Source organism: Alosa pseudoharengus, unplaced genomic scaffold, assembly GCF_046254945.1.
Source record: "Alosa pseudoharengus isolate Yale_2024_CS ecotype anadromous, Long Island Sound unplaced genomic scaffold, YU_APseudo_1.1 YU_APseudo_1.1_scf_8, whole genome shotgun sequence".
Taxonomy (NCBI): domain Eukaryota; kingdom Metazoa; phylum Chordata; class Actinopteri; order Clupeiformes; family Clupeidae; genus Alosa; species Alosa pseudoharengus.
The window spans coordinates 39,394,035-39,415,648 of record NW_027468870.1 but is presented as its reverse complement, the minus strand read 5'-3'; the positions used below and the strand labels follow the sequence as shown (position 1 = coordinate 39,415,648).

The following is a 21,614-nucleotide window of genomic DNA, read 5'->3' as shown; positions in this document are numbered from 1 at the left end:
GCTATAATGATTACTAGGGTAATCATGTTGGTTGCTATGGTGGTTGCTAGGTTGACATTGTAGTGGTGGTTGTTAGGTTGTTGCTAGGGTAATCAAGATGGTTGCTAGGGTAGTTGTAGTGGTTGCTATAGTAACTCAAGTGGTTGCTAGGCTGGTTGCTAGGGTGTAACTGTGGAAGTGGTTGCTGGACATGGTTGCTAGGCTGTTGCTAGGGTAGTTATGGTGGTTGCTATGCTGATTGCTAGGTTAATCATGTTGGTTGCTATGTTGCTTGAAAGTTTGCCATCATGGAAGTGGTTGATGGGTTGTTGCTAGGGTACTTGAGGTGGTTGCTATGCTGGTTGTTAGGTTAATCTCATTGGTTGCTAGGTTGTAACTGTGGAAGTGGTTGCTAGGCTGTTACCTGTTATGCTGGTTGCTGGGTTAATCATGTTGGATGCTATGTTGGTTGCTAGGTTTTAACTGTGAAAGTGGTTGCTAGGCTGTTGCTAAGGCAGTTTAACCCATTTACAGGTTGTTACTAGGGTATCCATGGTGGCTAGCCTACTACTAGTCATGTTGGTTGCCTACACGCTTCTGAATGAGGGGAGGCGTCACGTTTGAACGCTTCAGCCGTGCAGCGAATGTGGATCTACCGTTACACTAGCGCTGCAACCGTGATGCTGCCGCTTGGTTTTTATCATCACACCGTTTCTGTAAAACATGGAGGAGGCAGCTGTAGCCTACACGTCTGAGCTTTGCCAAGGCAGAATCTCGACTTCATCGGTTTTCGACGAACGTCGACAGAGATCACCATGAATGACTCTGTTTTCCATTTTTACGGAGGCTGATAAATGAATTCTGTTTTGGACTGAGTGAGTTGCCTAAAAGGATACGACTGTCCAACGACATCACGTCTACAAAGGTTGAGTCACAATTTCCTCGCTGCTCGCAGGTAACAAGATTGTTGTTTAACCCCCTGTGATAGGCTAACCTAAACTGAAGCTGAAGGGGTCTCTATTTTTCCTCTAACAGTTACGGGGAAACAATAACATAACAGCATAGTCAGGTTAGGCACGTTAACGTTAATTCTGATCACCCCTCATGAGCTAACTGGCTACATTTGACATTCAGCAAAGAACCGAAAAGCAGACACGGTGTGTAATGTGGAGATACATGACTGTTAGCTAGCAGACTGTGGATGCGCTTCGGTTATTAATTCTTAGTTGAATAAACACTGCTGCTCAACCAAGCCGTAAAGCTAATGTATAAAATAGTACACCAATTATGCGTGGAAATATTTGTATTAATGTATTTGGCAAGTACATTTTAAACTGCTACCACACAATTCCTTGATAGCCTATTCCATAAGGTGACCAGATTTCTGAGACAAAATCCGGGGACATTTTCAGTTGAGAAGCGTAAAACATGTAATATTTTAATCTTTGTCAACTTAAAACGGGGACACTGTCCCGGGCGTCACTAGAGCTGCACTAGTCCACAAGCCCCCCTAGGGGGGTTCGGGGGCATGCTCCCCCGTAAGAAAATTTGGTATATTTTAACGTTTAAATGCATCAATCTGTTGCACTTTGAAAAGAAATTCAGAGACTTCATTATTCTTATCTATGGATGGAAATATTTGTGCTGTAGCCTAAACTTGCACTTCAGAATTTTAACCATGCACATACAGGTGGAATAATTATAATATTGCAGTAAGTTATGATATTGCCCAACCACAAAGCATATTTTCTTCACAGTTAAAGGTCAAAATAGTATTGGCTACATTTCAGCACACCATGAAATTATATCCTAGTGGCCGTGTTGTTCAGATAGTTAATCTAGCTAGTTATCTTGGTCATTGTAATGCCTATCTTCTTTTTTTCAGGACAGTCTGTGCTATACCCATATCTGAGAATGTATGATAATATTTGTCTTATGTAGCCTAATAGGGCCTATGTGTTGTCAGTCTTATATCAAGAAAAAATAACTCGCGTCTCATGATTTTTTTCCTTTATATTTTTGTCACTAGGAAGCATACCAGTAGAAATATAGGCTACATTGATATTTGTAGGTGATTGTCTGGAATCTGGCAAATGACAACCATTATGGTTGGATAGGCCTACTCTGGCTAAACAATTTACAAAAAAGGTTGTACTGACATTAGGGGTGTAACGGTTCATGTATTCGTATTGAACCGAAACGGTACAGGCGTCACGGTTCGGTGCATGAATTTACATGGAGAATACACGGTGTAAAAATACATAAAACTCGTGTGCGGATTAATTAATGTCATGCGCAATTACTGTTAAGTAGCGAGAGTTACGGGAGTTCTTTAGCGACACCTAACGCTAATCTGTAGCCTCGCCTTAGCTCTGAAGCTCTGATTGGCGCCTATGTTTTTTTTTGTCAGGTCGTCAGTCGAGTCCGTCAGTCATTAGCAGCACTAAGGTTAGACCCACAAGAGTTAGAGGATCCGCTGGTCTATTTAAGATCGCAAGTTTGAGAACTTCAGTTACAGTAACGTTAGTACAGGCGAAAGAGTGGTGGATAAGATGAAACTGTGTGTCAGTGTTGTTCAGCAGTTATTGGGTATGTGAGTGGAATAAATGCTACACATATTCGAAGCCATCACCCAGATGATGTAGGCTACCAATCACTGAAACGAGGGGAAAAAAACTTCCCCTGCGCTTCAGCAGCCTTTGGATACACATACAAATAGGGCCAAAACCTATGGCTTAAATTAAATTATTTCGTAATGACAGAAAGCTATGTAAATCGCATGGTAATTACCTTTATGTTGGGGTAACTTGTAACTTCTCACATGAGGAGCTGGTAGTGTTAAGTGCATAGACAGTATATAAAGTGACAACGCTAACCAGGCTAATAAACAAACCATGCTAGTACGGTGAGTTAACGTCAAAGGGCAAAGTCACGTGACTTCTAGTTGTAGTCTGTTTATGAAATGAAAGGAGCAATTTCGTTTTTAAAAAAAAGGCAAAATAGTGTGATATTTTCACAGTTAGTAGGCTAGATTATTACTTTACACACAATGAAAAATATTGAGGCAAATTGTAGACCCTTCCATATACAACTAAACACAGATGTTGAAGGTCTTGCTTAAGTGGATTTTTAAAAATCATTTTTATGTAATTTGCACTTTCAGAAATAAGAGATGCTGTAGGCCTATTTTCAGTTTTATAGCTGATTGTCTTATTTTGTTTACAAGTTACAGATGGAGTAGTCTGGGTACTTATTGTACTGTTTAGCCTATATCTTACACACTTCAGGCTGTTGCAGATAGCTCAGGGAAGAGACTGTATGACACTAGGTGGTACAGCCTGAGACATGCACAATAAAAAAAATGCTTTCTGCATTTTTGTTTTGCTTTTCCCTCCATTGTACCGAACTCGTACCGAACCGTGATGTCCGAACCGAGGTATGAACCGAACCGTGACTTCTGTGTACCGTTACACCCCTAACTGACATAAATAGTTTACATGAGAATAGGCCTACATTATAACTTTGGCCCAAAGTTGGAGACCATGTAGAAACTTGTTGCAATTTCAAAACCGGACTACTCAGGAACCGCTTGTTGTAGGCCTACGCTAGAGTTGTTACATAAGTTCATAGTTAATTTTCTCGCAAACCATTTGCAACCACAGCAACTTGGTGCTAATATCATTGGAAAGCTTAGATTCCGACCGTTCACGTGATATCTGCGTATGATATGTAGCCTATGCTATCTGTGTGACGAGTACTCTGCAATTTTAGTTTAACCTGGACTTGAGCAGCTGGCACGTTCGTGATGAATAGTTTAATAAGTCCCCCGCACAAGTGGTTTCATTTCAAAGATTCTACCGCGCTGCTATTCCACCAATCGAAATAGCCTACCAGAATTTGAAATATGGGCATTCTAGAACATCTCTGAGGTCTGAGCTGAGCGCTTACTTTGACTGGCTTGAGCCTGTACGTGAAGGGTGCGCAACTGTACGTTTGGTCAGTGTTTTCTTTCTTTTTTTTATTCCAATTTCGGGTCTGTCAGTCACAGTGAAAACCGGGGACTTTTCCAGGTACAGCTCCAGCCGGGGACAGGTCTCCGAAATCGGGGACTGTCCCCGGAAACCGGGGACGTCTGGTCACCATGCTATTCCATGCCTTTCCCCCCAAAAAAATCCCTGAGTTTCCATGTCTGGAATAGACTTTATAAAATTCCATGATATTCCAGAAATTCCATGACCCGTGGGGACACTGTCCAGAGAAAACGCTTAACGTGGCGGCCCCCAAAACAGCAATCAAATAGGGTAGGGTAGGCTATCCACAAATATTCAATCAAACATAACTTGCAATGAATATTTACCACTGAGAAAAAATCCAAACCAATATATTACCTAGGCTACTGATGTTATGATATACCCTTCATTGGGCTAAATGTTTCCCATAGACGCGAATTGCAAGGAAACTGACAATGTCTGAAAACTGGAATCAGATTTTCTCCGGCGGTTTCTTCAGACATTTTGTCACACTTCGGGCAGATAGGGTGAAGCGGAGCCCAGTAATCAGTGACCCTAGTAGATCTAGGCCTAAACCAGGATCTTTGTTTAGGGTGCATCCATCTATATGTCCCCTGCTGTCCTAATCCCTCCTTCTAATTGATTTTGTGAAGGAAAAGAGGAACGATGTAAGGATGAATCAAGGAGAGACACTGAGACAGATATGAGATTGATGATTGTTTAATAGTCTAGCTTACTCTGTAAAGCGCCATGAGACGTTTAATATTTTGGCGCTCTATAGCCTAAGTGAAATTAAATTGAATTGAACATTGAAATGAGATATCTTGCTCACTCAAGCATCACTTTAAGAGGCGTCAATTACTGATGATGCAGCGAGCATCACCTCTAATAAACAGACCGGTGTTACACACTAATTGCAGAGATATACTAAAGCCTAAAATATCATGAACATGGAGTATTCCCACTTACTGTCCCTGATAATGAGTTAATGTTTGATAAATGTTAAATACAAAGTGTAAACAAAATAGGCATTTTTCTTTTTTAAAGTTTGTAGGGTAGTTCATGATAATTCCAGCATACAAAGATCTTTTCTTGTTTTATCTAGCCATTTATTGTCGCTAATAACCCAGATAGCAAAATCAGATTGGCAGATAGTGGACCGCCACTTGTGGTCCGCCGTTGGACCACCAAATTTAGCTTGTCATGAATACTAAGAAAAGCTAATAAAATGATATATGGAGTATAACTGAACAAATGAAAAAGATTTTAGACCATAGGCAATAGGCAAAATATTGGGCAATTTGCCTAGCCTAGCCATTAAAATGTAGGGTCTGGGCACTCACCGTTCGCAGTGCTTAGTCCGAGGGGCGGGATAATCAGTTCAAATTCCCTCTGCACGCAATAGGACAGCGGCAGCGCTATGAGTCCCATGCGTTTCCCACCAGCGGAGCTAGTTGGCTAGTTCAAACGTTTGCCAACTTAATAAAAGCTTAACTCGTGTCACACTGTTCGCCAAAAGCAACATCCAACTTATTTGTTTTCAAGTAGCAGGGAATTCAAGCCAAACCGTTGCAACTCTGCCATCAATCATTATGTTAAGCCCGCCTAACGACTCTATACACGATTTCATTGGCCTGATTGAGTTTCGATTTCTGGAGCTCACAAGCCAACGGAGAGTTGCTAGACGCTAGGGGCGTGTCTAGATTTCTAGGCTACAATTTGCCTGCAACCCACCAGAGAACCGATGAGAAAAATGCCAGCGGACCGCCATATATCCCCAATGGACCGTCAGTGGTCCGCCAGCCTCTTGCTATTTGGGTAAATTGCTATGAATTTGTTTGAAACTGAAAGTTGACATAGCCTACGTGGGAGGGAACTTTTCATCTGGTCAGCCTTTAGAATGCCCCTTTAACATTACTCGCCTTTGACTCAATAACCTACCATGGGTCACTGTTGACTCAGTGTTGAATTAGGCTATGTCAATTTTCGATTTGATTCGATTTTCACCGTTGTAGTTTTCAACGTTTGTGAAGTATGGTCATTGGTCAATGTTGAATTACTTTTTGTTTCGATTTTGAGAAGTGAATCAACATAGAAATTGTAACATTCTTTCAACCATGAACTTCAACATTGATTTAACTAGTCACCTTGCACTCAAATGTTATGGTTTGCCCATTCAGTTGTAGGCCTATCGTAGGTCAACCTTTATAATTGGATCATCAACATAACAATACTGACTTAATCAGTGAATTACTTTAGGTCTATGCATGTTTCCTATGTAACTGTTAGGCCTATGTGTAACCTGCGTTGTGTTGAACCTAAGTGATTCAGCCCTGCTCACGCCCGGACTCAAACCCGTGAATAACAGCACCTCGGATCGGGAGGCGAGCGTGCAGACAGTTGAGCTAAAAGCCCAGGCTACTAGCTCGCATGCCAGCAGCATAGACTAGGCAGGATTTTGGAAAATTTGCTTATTTAAAGTCCCGAAGGCAAATCATGTTAATTTTTGGCATACAACATTTTTAGGGGTTTTGAAGGGTGCTGAATTCAAATATTATGTATGCCAGGCTCAAAAATGTCCCATAATGCCTCAAAATGGAGAAATCCAATATGGCCGCCGCCGCCAGGTCAAAATCTAATTAATCATTTATCTTTTGGACTGTACAAGGTAAAAACCTGAATGTAATGTGCTTTTATAGGTTTTCACATATAGGGAATTCAATGCCATGCTCAGATTTAAGATCAAGACTAGAGAAAATGCTTGAAATTAATGTACATGGTTAAAATTGTTGTCTCGGATAATGAATAATTCATGAAAAAAGAGGACCATGAAACAGGTTGATGGCTTTCTGAAGAATTTACTTGAAACATGTTTAGAAGCAAGGTTGATTACCATATTTTAACTATCTATTTATATTATTTATTTTTATTTATCTATGTATCTGCATTTTAACTATTTGTTACCTACAGCGGGGAAAATAAGTATTGAACACGTCAACATTTTTTTCAGTAAGTATACTTCCAGTGAGGCTATTCGCATGAAATTTTCACCGGACATTAGTATTAACTTAGCTAATCCACACATATAAAAATCCAAACATTAATGTCTAAAAGTAGTGTTATGAGTAAAAAAAGTGGAATGGCACAGGGAATAAGTATTGAACACGCTAAGAAAAAGCAGTACACAAACGCAAGGAATGGCAAGGATCAAACTGGAATCTATAAGTAGTTAGAGAAATTATCCCTCCTATCTGTGCAAATTGATATTTGGTTTAGTACAGTACATACTGGTGGGCTATAAAAAGGTTTTTTGTTAGCAAGGTGTCACACAAGAAACATTTCATGATGGGTAAAAGCAAAGAGCTCTCCCAAGATCTTTGCAACCTTATTGTTGCAAAACATATCAATGGAACTGGTTACAGATGCACTTCAAAACTTCAGAATCATCCAGCAAGCAGTATTGGAGCCATTATCTGCAAGTGGAAGGAATATCACTACATCATCAACTGGCCATGCACAGGATCTCCTTGCATGATTTCTGACCAGGAAGTCAGAAGGATAGTCAGAAGAGTAAGAGCCCAAGAGCCAAGGACCACTCTGAGAAAGCTCCAGAAAGATTTGTAGGCAGCAGGTACAATTGTTACAGAGAAAATCATAGGTAATGCACTCCACCGACATGGCCTCTATGCACGCTCATCCAGCATGATTCTATTGCTGAAGAAAAACATGTCGAAGATCGTTGAAAGTTTGCTACTAGTGCTGTCAAACTTTTAATTTTAATCACGATTAATCGCTGAATTCCTATAGTTAATCACGATTAATCACATATTTTATCATATGATTAAAATTCTATTATTTTGCATTTCTGAACTTTCCATATTAACAATAAAGTAATGATTGTGTATCTTGATTGGGATTCAAATGAAAGCAAAGCAAGTTACTTTATTAACTGAACTTTAAGACGTAGGTCTATTTGATTATTTCAAATCAAATTTCAAAAGATGTGCAGCAGACCTGAGGCAACACAATATATTCTTCAGAAATAGCTGATATAAAATGAAATAAATGCTACCGCAGAAGTGCATGCACAAAATATAGGCCTACACACATTATAAAGGGCATAACAAACAGAAAATATTATATTCATACTATATTCATTATCTTTGAGTTCAGTTGAAAATAAGGAACTTTTCAACATGAGTGCATTGCCATTTTATAGGCGTAGAGTCTATGGTGCACTGTCACTTGCCACACACATCAACGCCGAAGTTTTGGGAACACTGGATAAACAATGGATTTTATGGAGCAGCGTCGACCAAATATAACTGAATCGTGATTTACACGGCGGCAAAGTGTGATGCTGGTGTGCGGAGTTGTATTGAAAAGAATGGAATATAATGTAACTGAATGTCGAAAGCAGCCAAAGAGGAATGTTGATAACAGAACAAGTGACGGTGAAAAAATCTTTGGCGGCACACAACTAATGCGTCAGCCTAGGCTACTACTCTTTGGCCAGCTCGTAAGCCCCACCAAGTGTGTGCAGCATGCCTTTAGCCTACGTTCATATTACAAGTGATTAATGAATGTGTGACTTATGTTTAGTTGATGTTATGACATATAAAGTTAAGCTTGCTGAACTTAATTATAGTCAGCCACGGGCAGTTTGACTGTGCCTATCAATAAATTTGTGACACTCCTGTTAGAAAACTGGAAAGCGCAAAACATAGGAACATGGTCACATTAATCCCATAAACACACAGATAACTCTTACACCAACCTTATTTTGTGCCTTTTATTCATGTTTGTTTCAAGATTTAGTAAGTTTACTATAAGCCCTTTTCGCTCCCCACTTTGATGCAGCAGCATAGATTTACTTTATATCAGTCATCTTTCACCTAAAAGGGGGCGTGTACTTGCAGCACATACAACGTTCCATTCCATTCCTCAGTGCATGTTGTTTAGTTTCCGGTCTAGCTAGATCCGGTGTGGTTTTGTAGTTGTTCTAACGTTACTAGTTGTTGCAACAGCATGTGAAAAAACTACAAAGTTTGTTACACCAAAAAGAATGTTAATCTCGCGATAAAAAAATTGACGCCGTTAAAATAGGTTTACGTTAACGCCGTTAATAACGCGTTTAACTGACAGCACTATTTGCTACACAACATTTGAACAATCCTATGAAATACTGAGAGAATGTATTCTGTCGCCAGTTTTCCTCCCCAACTACTTTTCATAGGTGGTCTGGCCAGGCTAAGGTGCTTTCCAACATGCACGGCGAAGGACTGATAGGTTGTGGCTCGCTCCCCTCAGTGGATCAAGCTTTGGAGACCCTCTTCTCCTCCCCCAACTCCCTCTTTGGTGGTCCCTCCTGCCTCAGTGCCAATGGCAGGACTATGGAGGCTCTGCTGGGTAAGCTGCATAGGCCCATAGCGATGCAAGCCCGCCTGGCTAACACAGCGGCCATTCTGTCCCTGTATGTTCGACACCTCTCTGGTCTCTTGCAAAGCAGTGCCGTGATCCCACTCTTTTGAGAGAGCTCCAGTCAGCCTCTGTGTGCCTCGCTGCAGTGTCTAAGGAGCAGGCAGTGGCATCGGGCCGCTCCTTGGCTCAGTTCTGACTAGCTAGACACCATCTCTGGTTGTCTCAATCTCAGCTCCAGCAGGCAGACAGAGAGCGTCTTTTGAGAGTGCCGGTGGAGCCTGGGTCCATGTTCGGCCCACAGGCAACCACCCTATTGCAGCAGGCGCGTGACAGCCACCGCTGTGCAGAAGAGGTGTTGGGGTCTCTTGGCAGGCGTACCAGGGGCGCTAGGCGCCCTAGAGCATTCACGCCTCAGCCAACACCTACCTTGGGGCATCCGTCTTGGGGGCCGACTGATCTCAGGCAGCGGCTTCAAGCATCCCAGGGGTGGGGTAGCCGCCCTCAACCTGGGTGACGACCCTCGTCGTTCCTGACAATCTCCGAGCCAGCCCACACTCAGACCTTACGTGCAGAGCTGTCCACCCTCCTGGACAAAAGGGCGATAAGGGAAGTCAGGAGTTCAGACCCCCAAGCGGAGTTCTTCTCCCGTTATTTTCCTGTACCCAAGCACACAGAGGACCTTCGTCCCATTTTAGACCTAGGGTTTCAACGTACATCTCAGGTCTCTGAGGTTTGCTACCATCCATCGACCTACAGGATGCTTATTTTCAGATACCCATGGCCAGGGCATTGGCGGTTCCTGAGGTTTGCGTTCGAGGGTCAGGTCTTCGAGTTCCAAGTCCCCCCATTTGGAATCTCTCTGCCCCCCAGAACCTTCATCAGGTGCATGGATGCAGTTCTTGCACCCATGAGGCAGAGGGGGCTCAGGATATTAAACTATCTAGACGACAACTGTGCAACCTCAGAAGTGCAATGCCACCTACACGTGGCCTTGCTGTTGAAGCACATTCAGGACTTGGGCTTGCGCCCCAATCCCAAGTAAAGCAGGCTCCAGCCTTTTCAGGTCACCACCTTCCTGGGCATGGTCCTGGACTCCAGGAGGGCATCCGTGACTCTCTCACCGGCGAGACAGCAGTCGTTCGCCGCATGTCTCAGTCGCTTCACGTTGCACGCCCAGGTGGAGTGGAAACTCTGCCTTCGCCTCTTGGGCCTTATGGCCCTTCACATGCGCCCAGTCCAGAGGTGCCTGTTGAGCCTAGGTCTGTGCCGCCAAGGGCCCTCCCAGGCCAAGGTGACTGTGTCCCGCAGGCTTCACAGGGCCCTATACTGGTGGAGAGATCCCGCCAACACCGAGAAGGGGAGTGCCATGGAACCGGAGATTCGTCACTGGGTCGTATTTACAGACACATCCCAGTAGGCTGGGGCGCCGTTCTCGATGGTCAGGGCATCAATGGTCTCTGGACGGACCCTTGGCTATCCCAGCACATCAATGTCCTGGAGCTGAGGGCCGCTCTCCTCGCCCTCCGGCACTTTCTACCGTGGCTAAGAGGCCAACATGTGATGGTGAGGACCGTCAGCACGGTGACTGCGGCCTACATCAACAGACAGGGGGGCTTGGGGTCTCCAGGTTTTTGCAGCCTGGCGACAGACCTGTGGCTCTGGGCTCATCCCCTGTTCAGCTCTCTAAGAGCAGTTCATGTGCTGGGGGCCTTGAATGCTGTGGCTGACATCTTGTCAAGAGGCGGCCCACATCCCGGAGAGTGGAGGCTCTAGTTAGCTTCTTCCTATTCACAAAGGCTAACTAGCTAACGTTTTTTTAGTTTCTTACAACATATTAATTATTCAGTTAGCCTATACATAATCCTCACATAACAATCTTCACATGCTATTATAGATGTATTACATGGTCCTAAACAAATTGTTGTGATATTATGTTATAGTTTACCTGTTACTGCTGAGCATCATGTGAGGGGAGCGACATAATTGCTAAAAAGCGCCTCCTCAGTGTATAGGTAGAGGGTGTGGCCTCATTCAGGGTTACATATGGGTATTTGTGTGTGTAGGGGTACGGGTAGGGGTGGGATGGGCAAACATGTCATCACAGCACACTGAAATCAAACTATAGGCTCAGGTACAATATTTCATTAGTAGGCAAATCTAGTAGTAATAGCTTAAGAGTTTCAAGCATTTTCTTCAAATACTAAATAAATAGTTAAAATACAGATAAATAATATAAATAAATAGTTAAAATAGGGTATTCAACCTTGCTTCTAAACATGTTTCAAGTAAATTCTTCAGAAAGCCATCAACCTGTTTCATGGTCCTCTTTTTTCATGAATTATTCATTATCCGAGACAACAATTTTAACCATGTACATTAATTTCAAGCATTTTCTCTAGTCTTGATCTTAAATCTAAGCGTGGCATTGAATTCCCTATATGTGAAAACCTATAAAAGCATATTACATTCAGGTTTTTACCTTGTACAGTCCAAAAGATAAGTGATTAATTAGATTTTGACCTGGCGGCGGTGGCCATATTGGATTTCTCCATTTTGAGGCATTATGGGAAATTTTTGAGCCTGGCATACAGAAGATTTGAATTCAGCACCCTTCAAAACCCCTAAAAATGTTGTATGCCAAAAATTAACATGATTTGCTATCAGGGTTAATTTCTTTTAAAAATTGACCTAGACTAGCACTCTTGAGGCGTCGGGGAGTGAGGTTTTACCAACGCTCTACATGCACAGCTAAGCTAGTTGGCTTTCGTTACAACTTGCTGTGCAATAGGCTGGCCTACCACCAGTGCTTAATTTGTAAAGTGGGAGGTGCCGGAGCGCAAAGGCGGGGTGGATCCGGCGACTCAAAACAGGGATTTGAGGTTACGGACCAACAACAAAAAAACCTGCGTACATAGCTCTGACTAAAAAAAAACTAAACAACGCGGTGTGTACACCAGGGCAATGTTTATTAACTTCAGAACTTGCAACACACTGCACTGCATGGTGTAAAATGTAAAAAAAAAAATGCAATGATGACCACCCAGTAATCAATAATCAACTAGATACAGCGTGGAATGATTAGTAATTTCTGATTGACACATCTGAATACCTATCTGAACCCCTATTCCCCCTGGACACCTCCCCCCAATCAAAACACATCGGAACTGACACATAATATGACACAGAGAGGGAGCGGGAGACACAAACACTCACGCGCACACACACAAACACACACAAGCGCGCACACAGACCAGGAAAACAGGAGATACAGGGGAACCAACCAACAAAACAGTCCAACAAGGGGCTAATAGCCTCGGCACTAAAGTATGCTATATATTGCAATGATGACCACCCACACCCAGTAACCAATGATCAACTAGATACAGCGTGGAAGCGCGATTTCTTCCTACCGTAGCCTAGGCCTACTTGTCCAAAATGGCCCATACAGCATCCAGACCCCCGGCCTCCACTACCCTGCTTCTTTCTCTGCACCTATGTCCTTTAGAAATCCATGACCTCACGAAAGGGGTTGAACCGGGCAAGCGGCGGGCCGACAAGGCAAATGGGGAGGAGATGGTAGAGGTGGTATTCCCTGAAAGCCCTGATGACATTCGGCTATCGATGCAAAACTGCTGGCAGAGCGTCTCAACTTCTCTCTCCCCGAACAGCGCGTCACCCTCCTGTGGCCAATATTGTGGATAAAGCACTTTCAAATACTTGATTAGCTTGTTGTATCCTGTTTGGTCTTCCCTATTTCTAAAGACTAATAAGAAAGATACTAACATTGAACACTACACAAACAGTAATTTATTTATTTTTCGTTTAGGCGATTTATTTTTTATATTGACGTAAGAGTTGACGGAGGACGGATCCAATAAAAAAGGTTCCGGATCCAACGTCGGAGGTGCCGGAACATGTTCCGGCATGTTCCGGCTCAAATTAAGCCCTGCCTACCACTATCTACCATATAGCCGATCATAAACAAAAATAACATAAAAAAAATCCTTTACAGTCAGTATAAGATTCAGTTTAGCGAGATGGGAGAGAAAAGGCATTGGAATACCAGAATTAGAGCCCGACCGATTTATCGGCGGGCCGATATTATCGGCCGATATTAGGCATTTTCCAAACTATCGGTATCGGCATTTATAATGGCCGATAAATGAATATTTTAAAAATAAAATAAAAACGGACGAAACACCCTTCAACCATGTCATGACTGTTGGCGTTGTATAGTTTGTCCACCAGAGGGCACTCTACACCGTCCCTGCTGGCAACACTCGTGTATAACGCGCCACACATCCTGCAGCCTGCTGATCCAGCCGAGTCGGGCAGAGAGAACCAGTTATCCGCGAGTGAGATCATCAGTGAAGTGTGTTCATGGTGATTTTTTGCACGAGACATACATTGCTTGAATAACAATTAAAAGAACATCCCCATCAGTTCTCTTAACTCAAATAAGCATGACAAAATTCGTGAAAACAATGTCCAGTTTTGCTGCTGTTAAATAAGTCGAGAGTGAAGCGGAATTAGCTAGTAATTACGTTACGTTGTTACAGTGTAGTTGACTGTCTGTCCTTCCTTTTAACTTTTGACAATGTGACTGAAGATGTATTTCTTTAATAGCGTGACAGTTATAGCAGTGAGACGTATCATCTCTCCCCGGCCTGTTATTTTGAAAGCGCATGTTTTACAATTTGCAGTATGACGTTATCCATTGCTAAATTATGGCTCATCATAGACTAGCTAACCACAAAGCTAGCTAATGCCATGAATATCAGTTGAAGACCGCCATAGATATATACACTAGATGTCGCCTTCTGCTTCTCAGCATGCGTCAACACCGCCGCCATCTTGGTACAGGGATCTGAAGCGCTAAACTAGTTCTCCTGTATTGTCAGCGTTACCTATTTAGCGACGTTTGGCCATCCCCAGCGATAGAAAACATTTTTAGCGATTAGCGACAAATTTGGGAACTTCTCACAATGATGGCAGATCGGCTTCTTTGTTGTTGAAACGTAAGAAAATCACCTTTCTCATGGCTTTGTCATTTATGAATTCAGCTACATCTCGTTTGCCCATGGCACTGACCCATGATTATAAAAGTAACGACTGGCGTAGCCTATGTAGTAGCAGAGGTAAATGTTCTACAGATCTACAGCAACTTCTGGTGAGATTACAACTTACATGAGTAAACGAGACGAGGGGTATGTGGCCTCAACCAGAGCCTGTCTACGAAGAGCCTGTTTACTTTCATTGTATCAAACCTGGTTGCAGTTTACTCATTGTTCCTCTAGGGGCCGCCGCTAGCTAGTGCAGAATGAATGGGAGTCTATGGGGCTAGACGGGTAAAATGTATCTTTATTATCGTCTTAAGCTTAGTTTTCTCTAGACTCAACCATAAATACATGCCTGTCAGTTGGAACAACCCAAAAAACTAGATAATTGCTTGAGATTTTGACGATTTATGCTGATTTTATTTTCGCTAGATCTTTGCCCAGATTGACGCTAATGCATTATAGAGGAGTGGATCACTGAAGCAAGATGGCGTCTCGATTGACGCATTCGTCCCAATGAACAGCAGTAGTCAAGGCGACATCTAGTGTATATATCTATGGCAGACCGCTAACGTTAACATTAATGAGATTGGAAACCACAACGAACTTATTCTGCCTAAATAAAGTAATGATTACTGTATTTATAACTAGTATCTGTAGTTACAATCCCTGCATTGTAAAATGTAAGTTAGACGTGCGAGGAGTGAACATTTAGACATAGAGAAAAAGTATCAAACGTAGCTTGTGCAAAACGTAGCTTGTGCATAAAAGTTAGCTTTTCTTTTACACATGTGTGAAATCCAATGACGCCAAGTGTGCGTTTCAGACTGTCGTTCAGCCGCAGCATTAACGAGTTACATAATGGATTTAGATCACTAAATAGTAGGTTTTAGAAGGCAGGCAGCAACTGATGATTGAAAATGGTTTGATGTAGCTTGATGGAAACAATTTTAAAAGTTCAGGTAAAGGGATAAGCAAGCTGACATTGCAATATAAGGTATAGCTTATAAGGCAATAGGGACTAATTATTACACACGCACACTGAAACATTTCGGAGTGACCTTTATCTTGTTTAATGGTAATACAAATGATGATGATAGTAATAATGTCATCATTATTTTTTGTAATTATTAAGTCTTAGTTCAAAGTTATATTTATGAAGCTTACCAAGTCTTTTAATACTGGTAACTTTGATTTGGTTGTTGTTGTTATTGTGTTTTTGTTCAAAAGACTAAGTTTCATATCTTAAGTTTCTATTTTTATACATTTTATTTATCAGAACTTTAATATATTTCGATGTTCCTCTGTTCCACTGTGACAATATTATTTAAAAATAAACAAGTTTGTTTTTAAAATGCATTATCATATTATTTTTGTCAATACTCATAAATAACTACAAATAACTAATGTAATCTGTTAATGTTTTGTTGCGTTTCTGAATTTTTTTTTTATATCGGCCGATTTATCGGAATATCGGATTCCGTATCGGTACCGATTTGTATCGGTATCGGCCTTCAAAATCCTTTATCGGTCGGGCTCTAACCAGAATAATAAACACAAACCATAATTTAACATAGACATACAGTAGAACACCACAAACGTTAGGCTAGCATTACCACTGTTTAAAGCCATACGTGAATAGGTCGTTGTTAGGCGTTGTTGTTATAAAGATATTGCATGTGGATGTTATTAGCCTACTACAGTATGTAGGCTAATTTTTTACTGAGCAATGCAGGAACCTAACCGGGACAAATATTATCAAAGCGTTGGAAGTTAGGTGGGTGTGTGCGTACCATCGCATTCATTCCTGCAGGTGCCCTGTCCACTTTTTTCAAAACGAGGATCAAAATAGGGATAAGTCCACGTCTAGGCATACTACCCCTGTCCCTGACAACGTTACCGTTATCGGCTGCGACACCGCCCTTGTTTGTATTTGATGTGGTTGGGCTGTGTGTGTGCGCTAGACTGCGTGTTTCAATGTATTTGACGTCGTGGCTGGCTAGGGCTGCGTGTTACAGTGTATTACAGACAGCGTGTTACAATGCATCATGATGTGGCTGTGTGCGTGCGCGCCAAACTCTAGGCTACAATGTTTCATGAGTTCAGAGTTCGGGAGTTGCGCATTTTAGTCTGTCCTGGGTACCACTGGCAGTTTTCAAGCCTAAGTTGAAGTAATTGATGGTAATATTTCATGGTTGATTTTTTTGTGTGCATTGCCCCATATTTGTAGACTTTGTTTTTTGTATGTTGGTACAATTGTATGTTGGTTGTACGGTTCCACAATATAAATGCAAATTTCATTTTTACATTATGTCTGTCATAATTTAATTGCCTCTCTCTCTCTCTCTCTCTCTCTTATGTATAGTGATAATAATAATAATAGTAATATATATTGAAAAAAAGGGGAGGCCTCTGCCCCGGGCCCCAGATGACCTTAACCTGGCCCTGCAACCCCCCCTTAGACCTGCTCCCACAGACAACATGGCAGAATTACTCATCCGCAAATATTACATTACATTTACATTACATTACATTACATTTAGCAGACACTTCTTAACCAAAGTGACTTACATATGTCAGCTATATTACAAGGGATTACATTGTCCCCGGAGCAACTTGGGGTTAAGTGCCTTGCTCAAGGGCACAACGGTGGAAGCCGGGAATTGAACCGACAACTTTCAGGCTACTGCACGCTAGCCCAGCTCCTTAACCACTACACTACCACCGCCCATATTAAGAGTCAAGAGAACATATTTACTGTTTTGTGGCATTCCCTTATCAAGGAGCATAACGCCAATTAGATGCCAAGACATTCCTGACCTGCACACAACAGAATAGGTGAAAACTTACAAGTAATGTACAAGTAGAGGATTAAAATCTTGACAGATGATGACATACTGTACCTCTGCTGACAGATATTTCTACAGTGAAACCCATTTGAGAGAACGTTCCCAACTCCAAAATCTAAAAAACAATCAATATACATTTTGGGAGATGAAGGAATGTGAATAGGCTAATTTTTACATGCTTTAAAGGCGCACTAAGCGATGTTACGTGGTTTCTAAGCTAAAACATTCACATACAGCAAACACGTATTGCTATAACTAAAAAATATCATATTGCATGATATTTCCATAACCACGATACGCGCTTCACGATGACGACAAAAAGTTGCTAACAGACATTCACAAAAACCTATAGCCCATCAGCAATCTATCTAAAATAACACCTATTTGAAGTACCATTTATGATATGCTGTCAAATATTGAAGTTGTGGGAAGTACATAGCTTAACTGCACAGTATGTTTCCCCATGTCTGTTTCATTCGTACTGGCCAGGAGGAACGTATGAAACAACACGCACATAAATAACTCATCATAGGTTTTGTTCAGAGCTGGAAATGCAACTGTATTTGACAGAGGACAGATGTAGGTGGCTAGTGCAAAATATTAGCTTTCAGTGTGGTACGATGTCTTTGTAAATGACATTTCATTAAAAAGCCCCGGTCCTCCCCCTATGGAATAGACGTGCAGGGTGTGAAAGTTTGACAGGCATAGCAACAGTAACTATAAGGAGGGCAGGACTTCTGGAAGGGTCAATTGATTTAATTGAAAAGGATTTCACAACATGTGCTTCTATAATGTTTTCTTAATTGTCTTTTGTGTGTTAATGTCACAGGGTTGGTGATAAGGATGCTGAAACTCAAGCTACTCAACATGTTGGCTCCAGCCTACTTTTTCACGGCAACAGTGATTACTTTTGCCTTGTATTTTTTCTTTTTTATTCCAACAATTTTTCAACCTCCTGCCATTATGATACACACATTTATTTTTCTCTATCTAATGTTGAATTCACTGGGGAATTATGCAATGACTATATGGTACCCATCAGAGACTACCAGTGAAAGCACAATTCCATTATGTCCTCTGGACTGTCTAGACAGGGTGGATGCCCATTACCTCCGTAATGACCATCACTTTTGTAAACTATGTAGAAAACTGATATTGAAAAGGGACCACCACTGCTTCTTCACAGGAAATTGTATAGGAAACAACAACATGCGTTACTTCATCATGTTTTGCATCTACACATCATGTACTTGCTTGTACTCCCTTGTTCTAGGTGTGGCATACCTCACTATGGAATATTCAATTTCATTTGAAAACCCCTTGACATTCCTCACACTACTGCCCCTTTCAACAGGATACTTCTTTATTGGTGAGTTGCTTAAGTAGGCCAGGTAAAAACATTATCCTCCCTTTTATGAACCTCCCTTTTCTGTCTTTTGCTTCTTCATTATGTCTATTGTGACAAATGTTTTTGGCTCTGTCTCTCCATTTAGGTATGATCTCAGGCCTCCAGTTCTTCCTAGTCTTGATGCTTTATGTATGGCTGGGTATAGGGCTGGTATGTGCTGGATTCTGCTGCCAACAAATTCTACTGGTAGCCCGTGGGCAGACATGGTGCCAGCTGCAAAGGGGACGTCTTGTTCAGAGTCATGGGATGTGGCGTACCAATCTGAAAGACGTATTTGGTTCACGATGGGCCCTGGGTCTCTTTCTGCCTGTGCTCACAGTCAAGGTTGTCTCACAAAATGATGGAAACTTAAGTCAGAAGTTTAATTGAGTGTTTTAACATACTGACACCATGCCTAGATTAGTCTGCAGGCCCAATACTAATACAACAATGCTATATGTGCCACTCTATATTTATGGCATGAAGACAATTCAGGTTGTTCCCTGAAAATAATAGATCAATAAATTATCAAACACTGAATATCTAGCTTTGAGCAAATGTGTAGTACTACACATATTTTTGCAAACTATGTTTGCAGTCAGAAGTCCAGTGTTCAAATTTAGGGTACAGTGGTACAGTCAGGCTGTTCTAATCTTTTATGTTTCAAGCGATTGTTGAACATTTCATAAATTACATTAACATGAACAAAAAACAAAAAAATCTGTAGTAGAGCAGTCTACAGTATGTTATTTTAACAAGAAACAAGTGTTAGCAAGATGACTTAATATTTGATGACTATTTGTCCTGGTTTAACATGCATATCACAGTTGGTTCAGTAGGATCTCTTTCTGAGGCACGTTTCCCAAAGCCATAGTTGCTAACTAAGGGCGTTTTCACACCGACAGCGTGTGCGCTTGAGCCCTTGTTTCGGTTCATTTGTGCTGGTCGGAATGCAACAATCCAACAATGTTTCATACATGTATGGTCGGCTGAGTAAATCAGATTATTTTCTAGCTGCAGTCACGACTCGTTTCCAAACTCCACAATTGGTCAAAAGTCACAAATGCAAACATTAAGCCCAGTGTGTAGCCTACAACGAAATAGCTCGAAATAGACAGAAGAAACACCTGAGGGAGCTGTCTGTTCAATTCCTACGTAGTTTGGTCCGCCTAGAAACAATGCGTGTATGAAACTGACCGGACCGAAGTTTGTTTGCAACATTGTACCAATTTATTGCCTGCTGCGGACTAAATAACTGAACTACTGTAGGCCTGTAAACGTCCTAAGTTGCAATGCAATTCCCCATTGCCAACCAACTAAGGTTAGCAACTATGGTTTTGGGAAACGCACCCCTGGCCAGTGGAGCACTGACAGGAGCAGCTAAGGGGAATGGTGAGGAGAGTGTGAAGGATCCTTACTAACGGAATCTGTCTTTATTTCTATTATGTAACTATTAAGATCTGAAAGCTGCCAGTGGTTTTGTGTGGTGAATGATTCCTGCAAGTTTTTTCTTGGTTCTCTCTTGTCAGTTGAAGTTGTACCAGGATGTAATATTGAACGTGTGGACTGACTACTACTGAACATTGAAATGAAATCTGACATCTGACATTCAACCCTAGAAGAAACATGTGCTGTGGTGTTTTTTTTAATACAGAATTTCCAGAGAGTGAGAAGACTGTTTGTTGTAGGGTGTCTGAGGACCCCAAGGACATAAACATACCTAGGCCATTAAAAGGTTAAACCTCATATGGAACAATGCCTTCCACGGTACACCCCCCCCACATCCCCCAACATTCAAAATTAATTGTATGCACTATATTGCTATATAGCATAGTAATATTATACACCATTTGAAAGCTTGGACTCTTGGGAATCCATACATGACGACAATTTCCATGTACAATCTGTATAGTGCTTTACATTGTCAGATTAATCTTACTATGTCTCAATTAATTTGTATAAAAAATGCCCTCCTCCGCCTTTGGTGCTTCCCTACCTTCTAGCTGCAGTGTGTATCCTTACGGCTCTCACACACAGTTGCGTTCCGTCAACGCAAAAATTGAACTTTTCGACACAAGCGACGGGAGCAACGCGACGCAACGGATCCCACAATTCAGTTCGGCAACGGATGACGTAAGCCCATGTAAAGTGGATGGGATGCGTCTCCAGCACTGCACCGCACGCAACTGTGTGTGAGAGCCGTTAAAAAATGAAATATTCACAGGAATCCATAGAAATGCAAAAATAGAGACTTTTGTGTAATTATTCCATATTTTGTGTAGTCATTCTATATCAGAACCTCTGACATACATTCCATATAATCTTCAAGAAACTTCAGTGTGTTACCTTTCATTTGAAACCAGGATTATGTGTCTACACCCAGAGGTTGCCACACAGTAAAGGCTTTTATTGTCAGTATGCATTTTGGGTAACCAAAAGGCCACAATTTTAAAAAAGACATCTGCTACAGTATAACCTTCATACATGATATAATACAGTGTTAGTGGATACATGAACACTAGACTTTTATTTTGAAACACTTAAATGGCTAGGTCACTATTGACATTTCTCCAGTATTTTTGAGTTTAGCCTACACATGCTGTTGCACCCAAATTATATTGTATGTTAAGATGCCTTTATATGTAATTTGTATAATATTGTGTATCTTAAGCCCCCCCCACACACACACACACACACATACAGTGCCACTGAAGTAGGCTATTCTGGTTGTAGCCTGTTCACTTTGGCCTGTAGAAAAAAGAATGGGTGCGAAGTTGGTATTAAATTTAATTCAAAGTGGTATTAAAAAGGTCATAAAAGTCTTGAATTTAAGTTTGGAGGATCCTGGGGGTAACCTGATAAAGCTTGAAGTACTCTAAAATCGACTGCATTCACTCTTGACTTGATAAAG

The 21,614-nt window shown here is 41.6% G+C and overlaps 1 protein-coding gene across 1 annotated transcript; it reads left to right on the top strand.

Annotated features, from left to right (window-relative positions):
- Positions 1 to 770: 770 nt before the first annotated feature.
- On the top strand, positions 771 to 20,375 carry zdhhc22 (zDHHC palmitoyltransferase 22). Its single transcript, XM_076275213.1, has 3 exons — positions 771 to 934; positions 18,146 to 18,685; positions 18,810 to 20,375. The coding sequence occupies exons 2-3, from the start codon at positions 18,160 to 18,162 to the stop codon at positions 19,091 to 19,093; spliced, it is 810 nt and encodes a 269-aa protein (XP_076131328.1). The 5' UTR covers positions 771 to 934; positions 18,146 to 18,159; the 3' UTR covers positions 19,094 to 20,375.
- The last annotated feature ends 1,239 nt before the right edge of the window (positions 20,376 to 21,614 follow it).